This window comes from Pieris brassicae, chromosome 1, assembly GCF_905147105.1.
Source record: "Pieris brassicae chromosome 1, ilPieBrab1.1, whole genome shotgun sequence".
Classification (NCBI taxonomy): Eukaryota; Metazoa; Arthropoda; class Insecta; order Lepidoptera; family Pieridae; genus Pieris; species Pieris brassicae.
This window is the reverse complement of record NC_059665.1, coordinates 8,314,489-8,337,501: the sequence shown is the minus strand read 5'-3', so window position 1 is coordinate 8,337,501 and position 23,013 is coordinate 8,314,489. Positions and strand designations below refer to the sequence as shown.

Here is a 23,013-nt window from a genome sequence, read left to right as displayed (position 1 = left end):
AAAGAAGTTTATGTTATGAACATTTCTTTAAAATTTTATTAAAAAAATATTTGCTAAATAAATCTTAGTTAACATTGTTTACAAATTAAAAACCTATTGTTTTTTTATTTATTTAAGCGTCTCTTACCTATCTTCAGAACTGTAAGAATTCCTAAAAGCTGTCGCCCTAGAGTTATTCCCTCGGAACGTGCTGGATGCTCCTCTTGAGTTCGATGAAGACCCACTAGTATTGGATCGCGAAGAGGAACTGAAAGAGATAATATGTTAAAGACATAGTATATCATTTATTATGGCTACTACATAATACTGATTATCTAAAATCGTAAATCTTTTTTTGTAAAGAGATGACATCTTTAAAAATATACCATATAAAAGTTAATCTTTGTTTTTTTTTCGAAAATGATTTTAAACTACAGATAATTAATGTTAATAAACTGTTATTAGTAAACCTCTTAATGCTTAATGTAATATTGTAATATTTAAAAAAATCTAAGAATGTGATCTGACACACAGGTAAACCAAACCATAAAAGGAAGCATTCAATTTAGATGGTTGCGAGGTTAATTATTATGGCACACTCCGTTGATTATTATTATTTTTACCTGGAAGAAGTAGTTGTATCAGAACTCTCAGAGACAGTTGGTTTTCTAATTGGTGGTGTAAGTGATTTGGTCTTTTTTTCGATCTTTTGTGGACTTTTCTTAGCAATTGAGCTTTTAGTTTCTGCGTACCTCGATCCAGAACGAACTGAACGATATTCTCGACGCATCGGGGATCTATAAGGAGACCTTGAACGTCTTTTTCTTCGATACGGTGAATCAGATCGCCTGTACCTCTTGTATCGTCCACGGGACCTTGAACGTGTTCTAGTTCTTGATCTGTGTCGCCGATGTCCACGAGAATGTGATCTAGAGCGTCTGTACTTCATTTCATGCCGATCTTTTGAACGTGAACGTTTTTCTTTTATCGGCGATTTTTCGCGTTTTAAGTCTTGACGCTTATTTTCAGTCTTTGATACAGGAAGCTTCCTTTCAGGGCTGCCCTCACTAGACATTGACATGTCACTATCGTTCCTTTTTCGTGGCGATATTGATTGATCTATTGGTGTTTTTTGTTCAGTCACTTCAAGTGTGAGTTGTTTATATACTTCAGTACAAGCGGTTTGAACTGTCGCAACACGCGTTTCGGGTTTAGTTCTTCCTTTTTCTAAATGAAGAATGATTTTGTCCTCGCCATGGTCTGCATTTTCATCATAGTCCCGGACAATAATAGGTTTAGGGTATACAAATTCTAATTTGTGTACTGGTGTAATTAATTTTTGTTTGTGGTCTGGATGAGAGCTTGTATTATGCACAGTTGTAGCCTTTTTCATTACGACGTCTTGTATACTTGCAAAGAGAGAATTACTAGATATCTTTGTGTCGACTTGTTTTCCTACACTTTTTAAGGTAGCTGCTATACCTTTGTAACGTTCTTCATCTATTTTTATGTCAGCAGTTTGATCTTCTTTAGGGTTGTGCTCAGTTTTCATGGATTCGAAAACATTGTGTTTTAGGATATTGTCAGATTTCTTTATTTTAAAGTTTATAGTAGACTTATTCTCTTTTGCTGGAGACAGTGGTTTATGTCTTTTTATTTCAGGTATTGCTTCAGTTACCTTGAAAACTTTTTCGTCGGTATTAGTGCCCATACTTACCACAATAATTTCATCATAGTTTTTGGGTGGCTGATGAAAAAATTCATTCGATTTCGGAATCGGTATAGAAATAATTGGATTAGAAGACATACTAACAATTTTAAGCATTTCTGCATCACTAATTAATGGTTGTAATTCCAGGTTTTCAACTTTTGGTATCTTACTCATTATAAAATCTTCGTCTCGTTTTCTTAAAGCCTCGGCCTTTAATTTCTTAGTGTTCATAAGAATTTTTCTAGACGCCTCACGAATTGGGTCGAAAATCTTTTTAGAAGTCTCAGAACTGACAGTAGCTTTATTATTATGCTCATCACTTACAGGTTTAATAGCAGCCGGCATATCCTGTGGACTGGTGGAAATTGCTTTATCCAAGTTAATATTCCCTGGCATTTCTGGGAATATTGCTTCTGGACTCACTTGCGCCGAACTTTGATTTGAATTATTATTTTCTCGGCGTAATTTATATTCCTGTAGATTAAGCTTTTTCTTTTTTTGCGGCTGTATTTCATGTTCAGTTCCATTTGTGGATTCCTGTGAAACTTTATCGACGTCTTCGTGAATTCGTTTTCCCGTATTTTTCGTTACATTTTGAGGTACTTGTACATCTTTTTTATCTTTGAATAGAGTAACGTAGAAATCATCGCCGGCCTTTGAATGTTCTTTTTTGACTTGCTCGGCAACTCTATCCGTTTTCTCATTAGCTTGTTTAATTTTTTCAGTAACACAATGACTTTTTTCACTAGCATGCTTGAATTTCTCTAATCTAGTTTCCTCGAAACTGTCCCTATCATTATTAACAAGAGATTTTTCAGCAATACTACTTTTTGTTTTATCTAGTTCCTTAGCATTACAATGTCTTATTATAACTTCACACTTATTTTTAATAGTTAATTTAAGACTACCATTAGAATTTTGACTACTTGCAGTATCACTTGCTTTAGAAGCATTTTTCACCATCACAGAACCGTTATCTTTATCCACACTACAGTTAGAAATAAAATGCACGGGAGATACTTTCTTACGTGAATTAATGTTTGCATTTACTTTTAAAGTTTCTTTACTACTACATTTCTTTTTAATGTCACTATCATCATCACTAGCACGATTGTTTACAACTTTTTTCTTACTAGCATTGCACTTTTCACTTTCTTCATCACTACTTTGATGATACACTATCTTCTTGTTCTTACAAGATCTGTGCCTTGAACTTAAGATCTTATTATTACTAGACAAGACCTCAGGTTTTAATAAACTACGACCGCCTGTTATGTTCGGAAGGCTGTGCCGTTTTTTAGTGGTACAGTAGTCATGATCTGAATGCACAGGGCTTGGAGATCTTCTTGTTGTAGTATTTATTGTTGATGGCATCTGTAATAATTTAAAGTAAAAATTACACTTACAATTCAGTTATAAAAATTTAACTGGGATAATGATACTTACCAAAATTTGCCGCATTTTGTTTTTGTTCAATTGGACACCAGCATCCTGTAATCGCATTCCATTGGCTAAACTTGTTATTGGTTTAGATTTAACTGTAGTTTCTAACTTAACAATTTTTTCTTTCTTCTTATTTAATTTTTCGGTAGCTTCAAATTGCTCTAATAGAGAATTTAAATTGTTTGCCTCAAGCACTGGGATAACAGAATCATTACAAGACTCAACATCCACAAAATCATCAATTTCATTTTTTACATCTCTTTCCTTTTTAACATTTTTTTCAATACAAAAATCGAAAACTGTTAAATTAGATTTTAAGGGAATCTTGGCTAACTTTGTGTGAGGAATTGGCTCCTGTTTTACATTGCCAGTTTTCAGTTCAGGGTGTTGATCTTGTATAGTAGCTGGGATTATAGCTGGAATTTTGTTTAAGCTGCTCTTATAAGTTGCATTAGGCTCAACAGGGGGTATTTTAGCTGATTTATTATCATCGTCTTCAGACATTATGGATTCAACAGGTTTATTATCAATTTCCATATCTTGAAGCTTTAAATCATCTTGATTTTTTATACTAGGAGCACATGAAGAGGTTATTAAAAAACTATTTACATCTTCTTCTGTTAGAGTTTGGGGTATATCATCACTTTTTGAGCTATTGTTAGATTTGTCTTTACAGTTGTCAAAGGATAAATCAGATAAGTCAAGATTCAAATCTTCAAAGCTTAAGCAAGTTTTAGAATCTATATCTAAACAAAGATTATGCATTGGTGAATGAGGTACGCTGCATGATCTTTGAGCATTTTTCAACTTGTTATATGGCATATCTTCTAACAGATATCTTTTTAAATCTTCAATATTAGGCAAGCCCGCAAGATCTGTTTCATTAATAGGCAATTCTGGCTCTATTTCTGTTTCTGGATCGGGAATAATTACTTTAATAATTTCGCTTTTATCATCATTATGATCAACTGCAAAAAATTCTTCAACATTGGGGACATTTTTTTGTATCCGAAAGTCTGATTCATCTGGCAACTTCTCAGGTATTAAGAAATCTTCGTCAATAGTAGGTTGTGTAAGTTCTTTGACATTTTTAATGAAATACTCATCAACATCTTTAACAACAGGCTCATCTTTAACAGCCAATATATCTTTCTCCTCTATAAAATATTCATCAACATTTGAAACTATAGAAGTATCTAAATTAATGTCTAAACTACCTTCACATATATTATCTGTGGGGTTTTGTTGGTACAAAACGGAATTATCAGTCTCTGTGTACTTGGATTTATCATCCGAATTTAGGTATTCTTCTTCATCTTCAAGTTCTTCATCATCTTGTTCTGGTTCTTGTTCTTCATCTTCAGAGGAAGCTTCCAAATCTAAATCTGGGTCAACAGCAAATACCTGGATAACATCATAATCTGCACCTTCAACAAGAGAGGTATCTTCAGCTGAATCTGCCTCATTATCAGATGAATCAATTCTCTCATCTATGGATACTTCTTGAACATCAATTTCTTCCTCATCTATACTTGAATCATGGCTTTTAGTTATATTTATCTGAAAAAATTCATATAACTTAGTAATGTGTATGTCTTTTGGATTTTTTTTTAACTTTCATTAAATTCATTTGACGCTGCTTTAATGATAAAAATATACTGTACATAAAGAAATTTTAGTAAAGAATTAATAATAGGATTTTTTTGTATAAAATAAATCTAATTCTCATATTTATTTGATTCAAATAGATACCTTCTGATTTTGGCTCCACAAATTTCTGTTTTGACTGTTCCAATACCCTCCTTCATTACTTTCCTCATGTTGACTGGATGCCTGATCCTGTGAGTATTCAGGACTATTTTGGTCACAGCTACCTTCTGATGATAGCGACTCACTTGTTGTACGCATAATCTTATGATCTATTGTGCGATAACGAGCATGATGATACACATTTAAAACATGTGACTCCATGTCTGCAACAAGTAAAAAATATATTTATATATATATATGTAAATAGATAGAAATATATAAAAATATTAATAGTTACTTAAAAACTTAATAAGAAAGATATTAGGTTATCACTGGCAATCACAACAAACTCCAAAATCTAGTTTTAGGAAGTGTCACTGTCACTCAGTAACTTCACAATCAGCTGATGTAAATAACAAAACAGAAAAATTAAAAAACGTGAAAAAAAAACAGCAGAAGATACATAATTACAATTTCAATTGAACCACAAAAGATATAATATAGAAAGGTAGGTATTAAATATGTAATATATAAAAGAATGAAATATAAGTCTTAGAAAAAATTATACTGCTGAAATTAGTTTAAAGTAAGCAAAACAAACTCAATGAAATTTGAACATTTACTAGACATTGTTATCAAGCTGGACTGCATTAATTTTTTTATTGTTTAGAGCAATTATTAACTTCCTCAGTCAAGCATAAAATAATATAATTTATCGAATTAAAGATGACTTATTTAATCATCAGGTCCTTTTATATTAAAAGAAAGTTAATGTGAACAATTAAAATGACACAAAAAGCACTATAAATTTAAAAAAAAACTATTAAACATTTGAGGTCCAATTATTTTTGTTGTATCATTTGTATTGTGAATTAATTTCTATTTGAAACAACAGGTATGTGATCAAAACTAAGCCAAAACATTTTTTCAATCTTATTTGATAACCTGTCTTTAGTTTATTGAATACTACACATTAAGTATTACTTTTTTAATAATAACACAAATAAAAATGAGAATTTATTACATTACTTTCATAACTGAAGGGACTTTTCTCCCGCTGACTATACTGTAACTGTAACTCAAATGAAACATTTCATTATAGCAGATAATGTAATATGTTTACTAAAGAAGTTGTACCTTCCAATGTGTCTATGAATATGTAAGATAGTGCAGAGATTCATAAAAAAGATTAAATTAATATTCTTGTTGTCATTAGTAGAAATTTAATTATTTATTAAAATTTTAAAAGGCTTTATTGATATAACACATATTATGATATAATGGAAATTCTTGTATTATTGTACTAACAAACATTTACTACATACTAAATATTTATTTATTGTTTTTTTTTTGAGTACATAACCTGTCAAATTGTGTTCATAAAATGTTGAAAACATGAAACTAATAATGTTCTTAACCGCCTCATCATTTACTAAACATTATTACAAAGTTGCCTTTTTTGTATGCTTTCACATTTTTTTTGTAAATATAACAAAAAAGATTAAACTTTGATAAACTAAAAATAAAAGGCTAGAGGTAATGAGTAGCAATGCAATTTGCAATTTGCAGTCAAAGATGATGCAAATTTAAGGTTTAAATGTGTTATCAAAAAGGTAATAACTAGTTTAATCATGATACTGTCAGTATAAGATAGGAGTTGAATTTTCTGTCATAATCTAAAAACAGGTTAAATGATCACATGATCCTAGAACATTTAGCCTTAATTATTTCAACAGCGGGGTCTTAAGCTTTCGCTTCAGTTAACGGTAATTTTGACCGGTGCAAAAAATACAGCAAAAAGTCACTCACCAATGCTAGGTTAGGTTCGATTAATTTTTGCGCTAAAAGGATGTTTACGTATTAACTATTTTATAACAACTAAACATATTGCTAAAGTAACATTTTAAGTAAATATAGATCGTTATTAAATGGAAAGAATCAGTTTAAAAAGAGAATAAACAAAGATATAGTGGCAAAATGCGCGGAATCCTAACCTTGATAGCGAAATGCTTGATAAAAGTTTCTAGTTCAAGGTCTTATGTAAAAACTAACAAGTCGCATGAAGGCGTTACACAAACAAATCTGTAACATCATTGCAACCCGACCAGAAATCTATTTTAAGAAAACAACAGACGAAAAAAGCACTAACCTTATAACCACCTCAAGTGACGGCTTTATCCATATAATATTACTTTGGATTAATTGATGCTGTTTATACATAAAACACAGTCCGTAACAGTCACAGAACCCTTTTTAACACTTTTCTACACTACACGATACACATATTTTTGATATTTTCCTTAAAAAATTAACACTTTTCACAAAACATCACATGCTAAAACTTCACGCACGACAACTATCAAAATTTTCATTTTAATGTTGCCACTTCACTCAACATTGACAGCGGACAAATATGATATTTGACACGTGGGTTTTGACTTGTAAGCTCTACGTAGTAATGACGTCTCTCTTTAATCAAATTTAAATTTAATTTAATTCAACGTAAATACGTAGTCTCTTCGCGGCTACGTTTCCCAAAGGAATAAAGATTTACACTGGTAAAGTACTAACTACTTTTGTTTCATAGGGTGTTTTTACCTGAGTAACTGTCATTGTCTACCACATCCCGTTTCAGAGAATGCCCCTCCTTGAATAAGATAGACAGAGACAAAACAACATTCTATTGTTTAAATTTCCAAATTGTTCTGTCTATTGTTTATAAGTTTTAGTCTAAAAAATAGCCGCTACGTCGGCATAATCCCGAAATATCTTTATTTTTAAATTGATGTTGTTAAAATGATGTTTATTATATTGAATAAAGTAACCTACGTTTGGAAGTCCCGGATTTTAATATATGACGTATGATCAAAATCTGCAGGTATAAAATCTCAATTTTTCCTCTGTCTATATAGTTTAAGCCCACATTTATCATTATGAAAAAGTGCAGTATATAAATTATATGCCATTATTAATAGATGTCACGAGGTGGGGGTAGCGCAGACGCGTTGGCAGTCATCAAAGAAGAACAAGCATCGCCCGTAAACAGCGCTAGTGTAATTAACAACGAACAACCAGAAGATCCACAAGACGTCCCAAATCAATGTCCTTGTAAAGGTAGATATTTTTATATTATAGGTAGCTGGTACTTGTAATAAGCTTTTATAATAAAAAAATATAGTTTATACATCTACGCCTGAGTACGTAAAGTAAGGACACATTTTGTTTTTCTGTCGTATCTTTCAAGATATTGAACACAACACTACAAATTCTACACGCTTATATTAAACTATATACTTATATTAGTTGTAGATTGTGGTATCATAACTTTGTTTCACATAAAGCAGTAGATTAGTAATACCAAAGACAATAAAGTAAAACAGTTTACTTTGGTTGTCTTTGCTAATATACTTAACAAGTATTAGTAAGTTTTAGGATTAACCAATCGTTAATCCTCATTAAAACGATAATAATCTTTTTTTCAAAGCTCAAACGTAAAGTTTCGTACTTCGAAATTACAAGTTCTATGAGATAATTACCAGAACTATCTCAATCTTGGATTACGAGGTAAAATATCAGAGTTCTTTGTTACATAAATTGCAAATTAGTTCATTCATTGCATAGCATATCAATTACTTAAATCTAACAATGTTAACCAATTGATTGATAAAACAATGTTCAAAAAAAGAAATATGTATATAAAATGCTTTTAAATGAAGACCTGCAACCATTACACCATCTTCCACATGACATCTAAGTTAATTAATAATAATAAAATAAATTAAAAACAAAGATTTGTCCTCTATCAGCAGGAGGTATGGTGAAATAATAGCACGCACTTACATTATCGTGGGAACAACACGCAAATACGTAGTCGAAATAACTAACAACACCGCATACACGAATTAAGTACATGGCTTGAAAAATCGCAATTATAAGAAGGCAGTATATACCATTTGCAAAGGCTAAAACAGTACTTACTACAACCAGGCTTTGTATTTATATCGAAAGCCTAGTTGTTTACTTATTTAAGCTAGCCAATGCTGGGCACACTGATAGTATATACAAGAACAATTAAATTCAATTATAATGTGCCAACGCTAAAATCAAATTATAAAAACTGAATGAAAATCGATTTTAAAGTCGATTTTTCTAAGCAACTATAGAACTGCTGATCTAGACCAAAAACTGAGGGTGGAAGGTGCATATAATCACAACAAGGTGAAAATCAATAAAAAAATTCAAAACATAATAAAGAAAATTGTTAATTTCCCCATCATTCCCGTGTATGGTTTTTTTTATTAATACAATATTATGTTCTAAATTTTTTGTCTGGGGTACTTAATGATAAAACTTACAGTTTTGCTGAATATCGCGAAAAACTCATTTTTCAGCTTTGACCTTGTGTAATAGTTTTTTCATACTCGGGAATGTAAGGGTACTTAACACTTTTATTTGTAATTATTTTTTAAACAATTTTACTGATTTTGTTGTGATTATATGCACCTTGGAATGTCTTCATTGACTGTTTATCAGAATGCTCAATCGACTTCGACTGTTTTTAATGAGCTTACAGACTTACTTTTATTGACAATTCGCTCATGATAAAAATTGTGTATTAAAGGGCTTTCACTTGTAAGATGTAGGTTGAACACAATTGATAGATAGTCTGTGTAAATACCTAGTGACTGTTTTACCCATTAGTTCTTCGATATTAAACAATGTGAATCTTTTTTAAATACATTTATTTTACAGAATAATATAATAAAGTCATGATATGTAACATTGAAAACCACTGGTCTGTATTAATGTAACCATAGCAGTTAGTATTGTCTTTTGTTAACATAGCTTTTACACATTGAAAGAAAACACTTTTTTACCGCAGCCTTGTTTAGGAGCGCGACAAATGCATACAAAAATAGTTTCATTTGTGTTATTACTTTCACATCGTGAAATTTAAATTAGACTATGGCTGAGAAAACGATACAATAAACTATTAAAACATTGTGTAGGTATCTACAATAAAAAATCAAAAACAATCGTCTTTTTCAGAAAAAAGTTACTACGTTCACTTAATCCGTTTTCCTAGATTTAATAATGTATCACATTCCGTGTTTAAGACCGACTCAGTCCCGAAGAAGCGAAGAGACGTACACAGGAAATAGAAAAACTTCTGAAAGAGAAAGAAGATGCTCTCACCGCACAATTTCAATCTCGAATAGAGAAAGAAATTAAAATGATGAAAGAGAGATTTGACTACATTTTACAGTAAGTATTCCTTTACCTCCCTGAAACCCCTTTTACAGTTAAATTAAAAGCATTGCAGTTGGTATTGCAGTGGCTTGAGCGAGTTCTCCTTGAGGTCGTAGGTTTGAATCCCGGTTGAGCACCAATTGACTTGTATATCGATATGCGCATTTAACACTCGCTCTTACTGCGAAGGAAATCATGATCATCAGCCGGCGTGTGTCAAGCACAGAACAGACGGATCACTAACTTACAAAATCTTTTTTTTATTTTGTCATCGTTTCGAGTAATGAAACTAATAATATACAATATAAAGTAAATAATATACTCTATTATAAAACAGACCTCATGAGCAGTTATTTTCAGGAATGAACAAATAAGAACCGCGCATATGATGAGGGAAGCTCACAGAGAGAGGAAGGAGAAGGTGTCAGCGCTGCAGACGCAGTTGGAGTGCAAGAACTTAGCTGGTTTGATGTTCGTCCTGTGTTCTGAAAGACGGAAAAGCAAGCTTCAGCTATTAAGGCTTGTGGAAGGTATTTTTTTTTCTTTTCACACTTAAATCGTATAAATATTAGCGCCTTACGTTATAAATTAAGCAGAAGGAACATAGTATAAAAAAAATATGTGCGTGTAAGTAAAACTTCTTTAAACCTTATTTTTCGAAAAATAATCTACTATATGCAACTTTACAGAAATTGGTTAAATTTAAATCAGATAAAATTTAACGAAAGGCTTTTATTGTCATAGACATTGTCAATACAAATAATACAATTATTTCATTTTACCTTATTACTACTGAGATTATTACAGAATATCATTAATTGTAATATACTTATTACTATCATTATTAAATATTTTTGTTATTGATGGCATCTGTTCGAATCAACCGTGGTAGGCACAAGAAAAAGATGGCGCGTAACGGAAAAACGTGACGGTAAACGCCGACGCCGATAAAGAAGTTACACTTCAAAAATGGAATAGATTTTTTTATTTCTATTACACTTGGTTTATTCAATACCTGTAATGCATTTTCAAGCAAATCAGGGCCGCTGATCCTATGGCATAGTTTTTTTATATATTTATCTTTATATTAAAATCATTAGGTTTTTGAATTAGAATAAAATTGTTTTTTAAATAATTATTATAATTAAAACTCCGTTTAAAGGCTGAAGCTTTCAGTCTCCGCTTACATGTATACACTATAGAGAACCAATTAAATGTTTAAAGAAGTAAGTAGTACCCCTGAGAATATACTTTTGAGAAATATAATTTTGAAATCAGAGTTTGTGTGAAGATTATTTGTTGACTATTAATAATTAAAAACTTCTTTATAAACGAAATCGCCCAACTTTAAATTAATATTAAATTTTTGAGGTAAGCTTTATGGCAGGATTTTATCATGGGTTTTTGTCATTAGATTACACAACCTACATAACGGGGCTACAGCATATCTTGACTGAAAGTCAGGAATTAATATTAAATTTGTCACGCGGGTATAAAACTGCTGCAAGAGTTGAGCAGGAGTGGAAGGAGAAAATGGATAAAGTTATAAAGGAGGTATAATAACCCCATTTCAAATGGTATAATTTTTAATAGTAGTATAGTACTATATAACAGGACCTTTTATATGGATATAAAAATATATGTTATATAATAAAATAATAAATATTTTTTTCATTGAAAATTTAAAAACTCAAAGGAGCATTCACGATTATAGGATTTTTATAAAACCATTAATACACTTATTATTAGGATTTTTAAGAATATAAATTACTACGATTAACGGAAATAATTACGAAATCCCTTACTGCATACTATAAAGATAAAACCATATAAATTCCCGGTAAGTAGTAAATTGTAATACTACAATATCAGGTAAAAAATGTATATATTCACATAAACAATAGAACCCATTAAGGCGGTATAAACAATAGAACCTAATGAGTTTCTACGAAGGTATGGTCGGTGTTTTTTGAGCTTACGACTGCATCGGCTTAACAAAATCTGAGAAATATTTTTGCGCTGTTTATGACACTACCTGGATTCCCAGAAGGGAAAGTTTTATTTACATTTGTTGCTACACTTTGTTACGCAGACCAGTTTTTAACTTAGGCTTACGTGCAACTAATGACTTTTTTATAAATCGATATTTGCAAAGAAAGTAGTACATTTAGATCGATTAATTATAAAAATCCACACAGGCAAATGTCATATTAATTTTCATAATGTCAAATAATAAGAACATTAAAATAATGTCATAATAATAAGTTGAGTTATTTAGAATTGGTGTCAAATTTATGGTCTAAATTCTCGCCCATGCTATAAAGGGACCTTGCCTTATAATTTAAAATAATAACTATTTTTTTTATTTATTCAAAAAAGAATATGCCTAAAATGTTTATGTGTAGATCATGTAAATGCTTTAAAATAAAAATAGATTTGTTCGCGATGAAACTATGCGATAACCTTCAACGTATTTATTAATTTTGTTTGTAGGTATATTTTAGATTTGAAAGCAGTCAGTAATTAACGTAATTAGAAGTTCTAAATATATTATTGTAATTAATAGCAGTATTGGCCTTCAGCGTGCGACTCTCATCCCTGAGGTCGTAGGCTAGACTCCGGCTGTGCACCAATGGACTTTCTTTCTATGTGCGCATTTAACATTCGCTCGCGCGGTGAAGGAAAATATCGTGAGGAAACCGGCCTTAGACCCAAAAAGTCAACGGCGTGCGTCAGGCACAGAAAGCTGATCACCTATTTGCCTATTAGAATAACAAAATATTATGAAACATATATATGAATCTGAGGCCCAGACCTAAAAAGATTATTGATTCATTTATTTTATAAATTTTATTAATAAATAATATGTTTATTTAAGAAAATAAAAATATTTACTAGAACAATGATGATGAACTTAAAACCTTAAAAATATAATAGCTAAAATCTATAATTAAACAGAGTCAAGGTTCCGAAGGTACTGGCAACGTTATCCCTTTGAAAAGTTTTGTTGTTTTGCTTTTATGACTTCACTCTTTAACACAAATTTATTTCATTATTTACATACAATATTGGGCAGTAAAAAATAATGAAATATGTAGTTGTCCAAATCAATAGTAAAAAAACCCTGCGTTTATTCGTGTCTGTCTTAGTTCCTAGGTTTCATATACCACTACGCTGGTGGGACTCCTGAAACAAACCAGTATTTCTTTGACATCCCTGCCCTGATGAAGACCACAGCGCCTATAAAGGATGACCCGAAAGAGGACCCTTGCGATTGTTACGAGGTTAAACAAGGTCCGTATTCAAGTTTTCCTTTATGTTGTTATTTCGTAAAAATTACTAACACACTTTACGATGGTCTATATTCCATGTTATCATTTTTTTGAAGGCTTTGGCTTGTTAGCCTGACATGCTTGGATCAATTTTTGGGTCTAACACAGCTTTCCAGTTGATATTCTTTCTATTCTTCTTAATAGAAGTTTCTCTACAGAAACTAAAATAAGCCAAGAAAAGAATTGGTGGGAAATGATAGAAGGTGATGATCCTCCCTTCATAATATTCGGTGACATGGCTGATTTTAATCCACCAGAACGTAGAGAGGTTCTAAAGTCTGTTAAGGCCGCTAAAACTGCACCAAAGAAATGGAAAGAATACGGTAAATTGTTTTAACCATTAGTATGTATGCCTATTGTTCTTGGTACATATTTATACTAATCAGATCTATAGTTTGTGAAGTTATAGGGAGTTATCTCGAGAGTAGATCCAGATCTAATGAACCGATTTAAAAAAATCCTTTACACACAGAGAGCTACGTTACTTGCAAGTGTCATAGGCTGTAAATTAGGGTAGTTTACCAGTTATAAAGTAAGTTGGGGAAAAAGCGGGTCGACCATTTTTGGAAAACGTTACGTAATGAACGCACGTTATAACGAGAGATGTTTAATCGAGTTCTAGAATTTGATAATGTTTACAAAAAAGTCAGTATGTCTAATGTTTATATTATATAAATACGTTTTCCACATTTACCTGGCTGCGGGTTCGGCCATTTATTCAAGAGGTTTAGGTATATCATTTTTCAAGCTTCTCGTGCGAATCCGTGTTGCATGCATTTTTAAACGCATTAATCAATATGAAAACGGAACTAGCCAGTTTTTAAATACTCACATATTTTATAGACATAAATATATATATTTTATACTTATTTGTGTAGTTGATGTCAAAAAGAAAGTAAATTTCATATTTGTTATTTCTCTTTTCTCTGTACCAATTCTTGTCTTTGAGTATTAGTTTCTTTGCAGTTTTCCATGAAATGTTTCACAGTTCAAATTGTCCAAACTTGGATATAATTAAAGATGAATTTTTGAAGCATCAATCCAAAGAACAATGGGAATGTCGGCAAACAGATAAACAGTCTCTTAAAGGAGTATGAATTCTATTCTTATCATTTTATATTTCATGATGTAAACTGATATGATAATAACTGTTTCAATATCTTTATTTGAAAACATAGTTAAAACAAGTCAAACATAGTCAAACAAGTTATTAATCTGTTTGTAAGAATAATAATAATAATGCGGCAGCGCTACAACCTATATTTGGCCTCAAATTTTATGTGTCTTTGGTTATTTTTATTTCATAGACAAGTAGGTGTTCAGCCTAGTGTGTCAGGCAGAATGACACATATTGTCGATTTTTGGATAAGAGATGCTGGATGTAACAAGATGCAAACGGGCAGGAGACCGCCTGTGGTGTCCTCACGTTTTTTTCTTCGCCCAACGGGCAGCTTTAGATAGACATAGACTATAAGTGCATTAGGTCACTGCCGGGGATCGAATCTACGACCTCAGGGATGAGTCGCAAGCTAAAGCCGCTAGGGCCACATTGCACGGTTTGTATCAATGCGTCCAGTTCAAAGTTAGTGAAATACTCCTATATTACAGTCCGATACGAGTCAAAAACGAATTACCAAAGCGAGTATCGATATAAGAGGAACCATGGGATCTATACTTAAAATTATGTAAGAAAATTTAAATAGTCATGTTTTTACGCTATAAACTCTTACATTTCTCTATTAAGTGAATCCCCTTAAACTACCTTATATATAACATTATCTATGGCCTAAATAAAAGACTTTATACGATATAACCCTTATAAAAGAAGTATTTATTGCACTTTTTAAGAATAGGATTCTCCATAGGTAGTCACGTGACCAACTTGATTTGTTCGTGTCGTGTATCTATGAGTATTTTTAAGTTTAAATTTTTTCCATATAGACCAAAGATTGATTCGTAAAATGATTTTATTTATATACTATATGGTCCTATATTTTCAGTACATCTAGTGTAGTTCCGAAGGCTGCTACAAAATCAACTCTGCTTGGAGCGAGGGACTCGATGGAAATTGCATCTACCACGAAATTGGTAAGTTAAATGTTACCCATATTTAGTTAACATCATATGTTTACAAGTACAATCAACTATATACAAAACCTGGACGATTATGGTAGGAAATATGAACGAATATTTGTCTGAGATTAAGCTCCAGTGGTATTCAATGTGATGACAATTAAAACACAAAATCACACATTAATCTAAACTAAATATGTATTATTTACAAACCCATTTTTGTTTGACATTTGTAATTTACTTTTTTACAGCGCGAAAAGCAAAGGCAATCAGCGGATGCAGGGGCGCAGAAGGTCGTCTTAAATGTAGGGAAGAGAATCGTAAGTTTGCCTCTTTTACAGTCAAAGCGTCGAATATTATAAATCTCACCAGTTTGTTTAAACGAGCTATTTTTAGGAACTGGTTTGAATTGATAGTTTTGTGGTGTATTATGTATTTATCTCTGAACGTTCTTTCATCTTACATACGTCTTATAATCATAATAATAAGCGTTTAATCATCCACATCTTATTGACATACATTTAACAAAAAATGATATAAATATTTTTTTTTACTATTATTTTCTAAGATGCTAGAGATGGCTTCTCCAACTTCTACCAACCGTTCATACAATTTTTACCGTTTCGATCTCGTCGGCTCAGCTCTCTTTTAGTTTGCCCTTGTTTCGTTTTTCTTTTGGGCCAGTCAATTCGATTGCTTGTCATCTTCGTACCCATCTCCATTTGAGTTGTAGGTATTGCTCAGCATCATTGTTTTTCTGCGAATATATTCACATACGTCTTGCCTATTAATAAAATATTGAGGCTGTACTTGTCGTACCTATGCACATACTTGTATTTTTAATTTTACTTGAATTAATACGAAACAAATTAAGAATGTTGATTGTTTTAATATAAATTGATAATATATACGAATACATGTATATATATTTTTTCGTGTAGCTACATATATTTTAATAAATTGCATATCTCATGTGGGCATTCTTCTTTAAATATATAGCCCACCCTTCTGTGGACCTTACACAGCTAGTACAATATGTACTAAAACTTGTTTTAAAATTTAAAAAAAAACGTGTGTGTACTTACGTACACAATAAAATTATATTCTACGTTTATAGAAAATACGACACTAACAATAGAAAAAAAAAATAATACATTGAAAGTTTGAAAAACATAATCTAGTTAAATTAAGATTATTTAAGCATCACAAAATAAAATGTTGACTACAGCTTACTCCAGGGTGTCGGTTTTTAGTGACGACATGCGCGCGCATCGTAAAAATTTACTCTCACCATTTTTCCCTAATGCGCCAAAAGAAATATAACTTCAAAACTGTTTTCTATATAAGCAGTATTTAACGATACATTTGTCAAGAGTGTATAGATCGTATAGATTTTTATTGAATGTAGTTAATATATTTGAGAAATTATAATTCTAGGATTCTCTCTTCAATGATGTGATAGAGGATATTGAAGACGAGGATGTCCCACCACCGTAAGTTTAAATCTTTGTATTGTTAATTCTGTGATTTCTAAGTACTGTTACATAGTTACAAGAACGGGTATGTCTATATCCTATAGGTCCTTACATATGAAATTGGCGTTTTGTATGGTAGGAACAAAAAGTCGAATATTTTTATATATAATTATTTAATTAATCAAAGTATGAACTATTGTTTTCTATGCACTTTTGCATCTCATAGGTAGTTCATTGATCCCTTTATTAAAAAAACCAGTCGGACGGGAATCAATAAAATCTGTGAAGTTAGATTTTCTGTGAAGTTAGAATCATCAGAGTTAAATTTTTTCCCTTGCAAGAAGTTGTCCAAATTTAAAAAAAATGGTAATCTGTTGGAGCAAGGTCCGGGGAGTACGGAGGATGTCTTAGACATTCCAATTGAAGCTCTTATAATTTGGTAGCCGTCTGTTGTGCAGTGTGTGGTCTAGCGTTGTCGTGAAGTAGCAGTGGCGTGGAGCGATTGACCAGCCTAGGTTGTTTAGCCGCTATCTTTTCCATCATGGTTTGCAATTGCTGCCAATAGACATCAGCCGTAATAGTCTGGCCAGATTTGAGAAAACTATAATGAACAATACCGGCACTAGTCCACCAAACGCTTACAAGTAACTATTTTGGGGTTAATTTTCGCTTTGCGCTGAGCGCTTCCGATTATCATAAAGAATCCATTTTTCATCACAGGTAATGATTCGGTTTAAAATACCTTCATTATTGTGCCGGTTCAGTAATGTAAAGCAGCGTTTGCCGGTTTGCTTCATTCAATTCGTGAGGTACCCACCTTTCAAGCTTTTTAATCTTCCCAATTTGCTTCAAGTGAATTAAAACAGTTTTATCACTAACACCGCAGCCTGCAGCTAACTCGGACGTGGTTTGCGATGGATCCGCTTCCACAATAGCCTTCAATACTTCATTATCAACTTGGGTCTCAGGCCGTCCACGGGGCTTGTTCTGCAGGTCGAAATTTCCAGAACGAAAACGTTGGAACCAAAAACGAACTGTGTTTTCTTTTGCAACATGACCGCAATACACATCATTCACCCTTCGAGTCGTTTCCGCAGCACTAGTGCCATGGCGGAACTCGTACTCGTAAATAATGAGATACTTTAAGTTTTCCATTTTGTAAAATGAGTGACGCAAACAGAAAAAAACAAATTAATGACGGTCATCGAAGCACAAATACATGAGTAAATAGCTGTACAAATTTGAATTTGAAATTCCTAACCAAAGAGGAGGTATTTAAGGTCAAAGTGGTCAGTACGACAAAACGCCAATTTCATATGTAAGCTCTAATATTAACAGAATTACTTAATCTGTTGAAGCCAACATTGTCTATTCTTTCTGAGGTTTGAGTAACATAATATATCTTTATAGAGACGCTTACAAATTAGAAGATGACGAAGTGGCGGATGAATCATTATCTGCACTTGGGTATGTTAACCTGCATTGTTCCTTACATTTAGTGTTATAAATTATATTCCGTAAAAAACTATATTTTATTATATTATTTACAATACTCGACGTTTCTAACGCTTCGACTAGGATAATGTAAGAAATTCACATTTTTTATAGAAGTTTTTAAACTTTATTAATTTATACTGACTCATTATTTTTTACTTGTTCGGTTTTTAGTTTCCTTACATCAAAGTAACTCAACAAATTAAAATTGGATCAAAAAATGAGATATACTGTACTATATATACCAATAATAACATTATTCGATTTGTGAATTGCTAAAATATCTATTATTATTTTGCTCGCTTGAAATAATCATTTAAGTTTTGCAGACGGACCTACCCATCAATGGATCTTAAACTGTGTCAAACTCACTTATTCGTTCGCTACCTGAGGGATTAGGGTCTCTTTATACCTACTTTGAGTAAATAAAAGATATCTATTGTCGTCTTTACATGTCGCCGAAACATAAGACGCTCAAGTAAAAATTGTTACGAGAAATTATTATAAAATTTAAACTTCGTGTTGGTAGATATTTAGTTGTATAGTTGTTTAAAAAAGTTTTTTCACAGATTAAAGTTTTTTTTAGGAGTTTGCACAACGACAGTTTGAGTGTGATACCTTCACATGTTCCTGATCATGACAGAATCCACTACGAAAAGGTATAATTCACAAGTTAAGATATATAAATATAAACAGATAAATATCGCTAGGATCGAAACATAATTGTAAATCATGCTATTGTAAATATGTTTTACAATTCGTAATCGTTCTGTGATAAATAGATTTAAATGTGCCTAAGCCATTTTGTCCATTCCGAAGTAATTTTTAAAATATTTTAAGTTTGTTATATTATATAAACTTCTGACGCTTGTATTTAAAAATTCCAGAATTCATTAAGTAAGTTATAGTACGGGAGCCCGGGATGCTAATTGCAGTTACTTAAGTCATGGGGACCTATTGGATTGTGAAAATTATTTAGAGTTATCCATTTTAGTGGGGGCAGAACGTGTACAAATTTTCAAAAATGGTAAAAAAAGCTGGAAATACTTGAGACAGTCATACTTTATAGTGTTATACGCGCTATGTCTTAGTGGGCGACAAAGTTGTAAAGGAACATCACAACAAAATACTCGAACGCGATTAGGATTACGAAAAACGTTTAATCTGACGGTTTTCTTAGAGTGATGTAGCTAAAAGCATTGATAATGAATAAAGCACTCCCCACTATACTAAGGGTAATGTACCCCACATTCCATGGTGCAAGGTTTATAATATTTCCCCCCTAATTTTCTAACGCGCGAAAAATCCCCCCTAGTATTAGCTTTACACATCATGATACCGTCATATAAATCTCTCCGGCTCTATGCTCTTGATTTGGTAGTAAATGTCAATCTTACTTTTTGAATATTGTCGTTTATTAGTAACTAAAATGATTAAATACATTTTAATTTGATTTTGCATATATATTACAATAAACGCAACAAAAGCAAACAAAAGTATCTGACAACAACAATTGAGGCTTATACAACTTTTGTGTTCGTGAGTTAGCCCAAAATCTCTATGGTAATAGCAAGAATTAGTCATGCCAGATTTGGCTAAGTGGCTTGTTCAGGTACTTTTCTTTAAAAAATCTAAGGAACGATTTCGTAATGTATATCTAATAATATATCAAACAGTCATGTCCGATGAAAGAATGTCAGGCAATGAAAATGGACTCATTCATACGCACGCTACCTCCTTATATGCAAGCCAGTCCCTTCACCCAATACGAACAAACGTTTGATGAGTACGAGCCCTGTTCTCCAGGTAAGACATATTTGCCCATTTCAATTGTTTAAAAATCCGGAAAGGTTTAGCATTCATCGAGTTGGCCATCATAAATCCCATTAAAAAATATTTTATAGAAGAAATAACCTTTTCTGTTGGAGTTAAGGCCCTTTTTGCAATGACAGAATCGCCAGTTCTTATGTAGCGTTGTTTGCTTTTGTTTAAGTTTTCAAGGTTTCCGATATACACTATAGTTTTCTTCGAATTACCTTAAAGTTAATAAGTGGATCTTCCTTAGTAAGAAATGCCCCATAGTGAATTAATTGATTTGGCGGAACTACATTTTCAACTCTATGTAGCGAGGCAAAAGGGACTGCGCATTCATGGCCGTCATGATATCTTATAAAGTTTGAAGCATGATAATTTCGTGTCCTTGATAATTATGACAAATGTTTTACAACGACTAAAGTCTTTAGTTTTGAAATTAAAAAGTATATATGTACAAAGCAAACACTTGTTTAACTATACATACTATGCATACACTTCTTTACATTTAAAAAGTAAACACTCGTAACCTTTTATTATTTTGTTGTTTATGATTTGATGATGACACAAGTGAACTTTTCGATAATATTTATATAAGGTCGTAGGTATTCATTTCATCTTACCGAACCAGCAAGTTCAAATTCAAATTGATTTCAAATTCATCGGTGAATTTTACCTCAAGTAATTTGTATGGGAAAACAAGAACTATAGTTATTTACATAATCCTTGTACTTTTACGAAAATATGCATATTAGCCTTGCATTAGAAAAAAATGCCATAACATATTTTCTACATTGTACCTATATGATACATAAAAGTAAGCTTTCAACACGTCCTGTGGCTGATGTAAAACAACGAGGAATTTAGAATCTCCGTATGATGCCGATAGTCAGGGCAAATCGGTTTCTAAAAAAACAAAAGGTGTTTTCTATCGTTTGTTTTTTCTTCTATTTTCAACGTAGTACAACTTAATAAGTTTCATTACTCGCTATAGCCAGTACTTTAATCAATAAAGGAATTTTTGTAGTCATTATTTTGAGTGGGTGTATTGCTACATAGAATGCATGATTGGGTAACAATGCAAACCGGCCAAAGGTAAATTAAAACAATTTAGGGAGTTGGGAGGGGAAACTGCATGAAATAGATTTTACACTGTAATACTCTTATTCTCTGTTTATGCCCTGAAAGATGACGAGCGCTTTAGTAAATACGAAACCCTTTCTGAGTAACTAATTTATATCAAAACAACAGAACAACTGGAAATCTTGAAGCAGAGAATAGAAGAGAAGAAGAAAAGGGAAAAGGTCGACTTCTATATGCTAGAGGAGAGTCCGCTTAGTGAATGGCCGCAGACAATAGATGGCGTTGCTGTACAGACCTCAAATACATCCGTATCTTTGCCCCCCTGTACTTGTGGCATTGAGAGTGTTTCTGATGTGTCTAGTATTGAACGAGTTTTTAAAGGTATTAAAAACTAATGTCAAACTAGGTAACCTTTTTCAGTTTTCGTACCACTTAATTCTGAGTTTGTAAAACATTCTATTACCACCATCATCATGTTCCTAATTAGACTATCACCTGATGTTTATTTCAATTCAAACATTACACTATTGTAAAAGGATTAATCGGTGTCTATACTTGTTAACATAAGTGCTTTGTCTGTTGTGTTCACAAAAGAAATAGCTGCCGAATGGACAAACCTTTTTAGATTTTATGAAGTCGTTCAAAAAGACAGTGTAAGAGTATTAAAATTAAGGGGTTAGGAAGCAGAATAGGACCTGATTAGAGATGGCATTTACGCCTAGTCTATTGCATCTGAATCTAAATCATAAAATGGTGTCTTCATATTTAAAAAATAGCTAAATTTATAGGAAAATATAATTTAATCCTTATTCTATAGTAATGATTTAAAGTGGTAAGATTTGTATTTTTGTTTAAAACAAAACTACTTGGCCGATTTCAAAATTCTTTTACCATCACAATATTACGTTATCTCTGAGTAACATAGGTATTTATTTCAAATTTATTTTAATGTCCTGTTGTATGCGATGTGTATGTCTTATCCTTTTAGTCGTATTATTAAAGTAAATAATCGTAACATTTTTTTTAGTAACTGACTTGATTCCTCTAAAAGAAAAGTTGGAAAACATCAACCAGCAATGCTTCTTTCGAAACGACGTCGATTTTAATCGTTTTGGAGTTATTGGTCAGGAACATGAAGTCAAAACGTAATTATACTAACTTTTTTATTGATAAAATCTAATTGCACTATCTTAACAAAAGGACTCTTTCGTGTTTGTGAAATTCTGCTTAGTCTATGATGGTACTTTATCTAAAAAATGCAATGCAATAGATTTATTGGGGCCAAATGAATTTGTATGGTCACGTGACAAAGCGTGAGCTGATCTCATTCATACAGAAATTGGTGATTTAAGAAAAATAAACGATATTTATTACGAAACGAATTATCGATAACCGTTTGCATTCGCTCTAAATATATTTTAGTGTTAAATATTGTGTTGTGTTGTGTGTTGAGTGTTTATTTTCAATAAAAACTCTTTATATTCTTCCAGATCCCCGACAGAAACCTTCGCCAAGGACAGACTACGAAACATAACAAAAATACTAAAACAAAATCCCAGTTTATGCGAGATATTCCAAGCTAACATACGTTAAAAATAAACGAATATGTGTA

At 32.0% G+C, this 23,013-nt stretch overlaps 2 protein-coding genes across 5 annotated transcripts in view; one reads left to right on the top strand and one right to left on the bottom strand.

Moving 5' to 3' along the window:
- LOC123716186 overlaps positions 1–7,222 on the bottom strand; it is a 12,603-nt gene extending 5,381 nt beyond the window's left edge. Inside the window, exons 1-5 of one of the 2 annotated variants that reach the window (XM_045671800.1) lie at positions 7,032–7,222; positions 4,886–5,106; positions 3,137–4,693; positions 603–3,064; positions 128–247 (exon numbers count right to left, since the gene is read on the bottom strand). In XM_045671800.1, the coding sequence (XP_045527756.1) occupies positions 128–247; positions 603–3,064; positions 3,137–4,693; positions 4,886–5,104 (4,358 nt within the window). In that variant the 5' untranslated portion in view covers positions 5,105–5,106; positions 7,032–7,222. The remainder of the gene's footprint in view (positions 1–127; positions 248–602; positions 3,065–3,136; positions 4,694–4,885; positions 5,107–7,031) is intronic. The other variant, XM_045671808.1, reaches the window with a different exon arrangement.
- On the top strand, positions 5,334–23,013 carry LOC123716199. 3 transcript variants are annotated; one of them, XM_045671832.1, is made up of 18 exons: positions 5,334–5,390; positions 7,858–7,996; positions 10,000–10,147; positions 10,493–10,662; positions 11,547–11,686; positions 13,282–13,426; positions 13,623–13,787; positions 14,431–14,555; positions 15,073–15,149; positions 15,465–15,552; positions 15,789–15,857; positions 16,975–17,030; positions 18,423–18,479; positions 19,093–19,165; positions 20,183–20,312; positions 21,570–21,782; positions 22,429–22,546; positions 22,892–23,013. In XM_045671832.1, the coding sequence occupies exons 2-18, from the start codon at positions 7,858–7,860 to the stop codon at positions 22,992–22,994; spliced, it is 2,016 nt and encodes a 671-aa protein (XP_045527788.1). In that variant the 5' UTR covers positions 5,334–5,390; the 3' UTR covers positions 22,995–23,013. The 3 variants fall into 3 exon arrangements, 2 of the variants coding, with proteins under 2 accessions (XP_045527788.1, XP_045527779.1); XM_045671823.1 differs by lacking the exon at positions 5,334–5,390 and adding an exon at positions 7,625–7,760; XR_006754526.1 differs by lacking the exons at positions 5,334–5,390; positions 21,570–21,782; positions 22,429–22,546; positions 22,892–23,013 and adding exons at positions 7,625–7,760; positions 19,394–19,533 and having other exon boundaries at positions 20,183–20,307.

Bases quoted from the DNA above. Each gene is read 5' to 3' on its own strand.
- LOC123716199 (XM_045671823.1), top strand. From the start codon at position 7,737: ATGACGTATGATCAAAATCTGCAG. The intron at 10,663-11,546 runs GTATTTTTTTTT...TTTTGTCATTAG, and splicing joins GCTATTAAGGCTTGTGGAAG to ATTACACAACCTACATAACG. The intron at 21,783-22,428 runs GTATTAAAAACT...CATTTTTTTTAG, and splicing joins TATTGAACGAGTTTTTAAAG to TAACTGACTTGATTCCTCTA.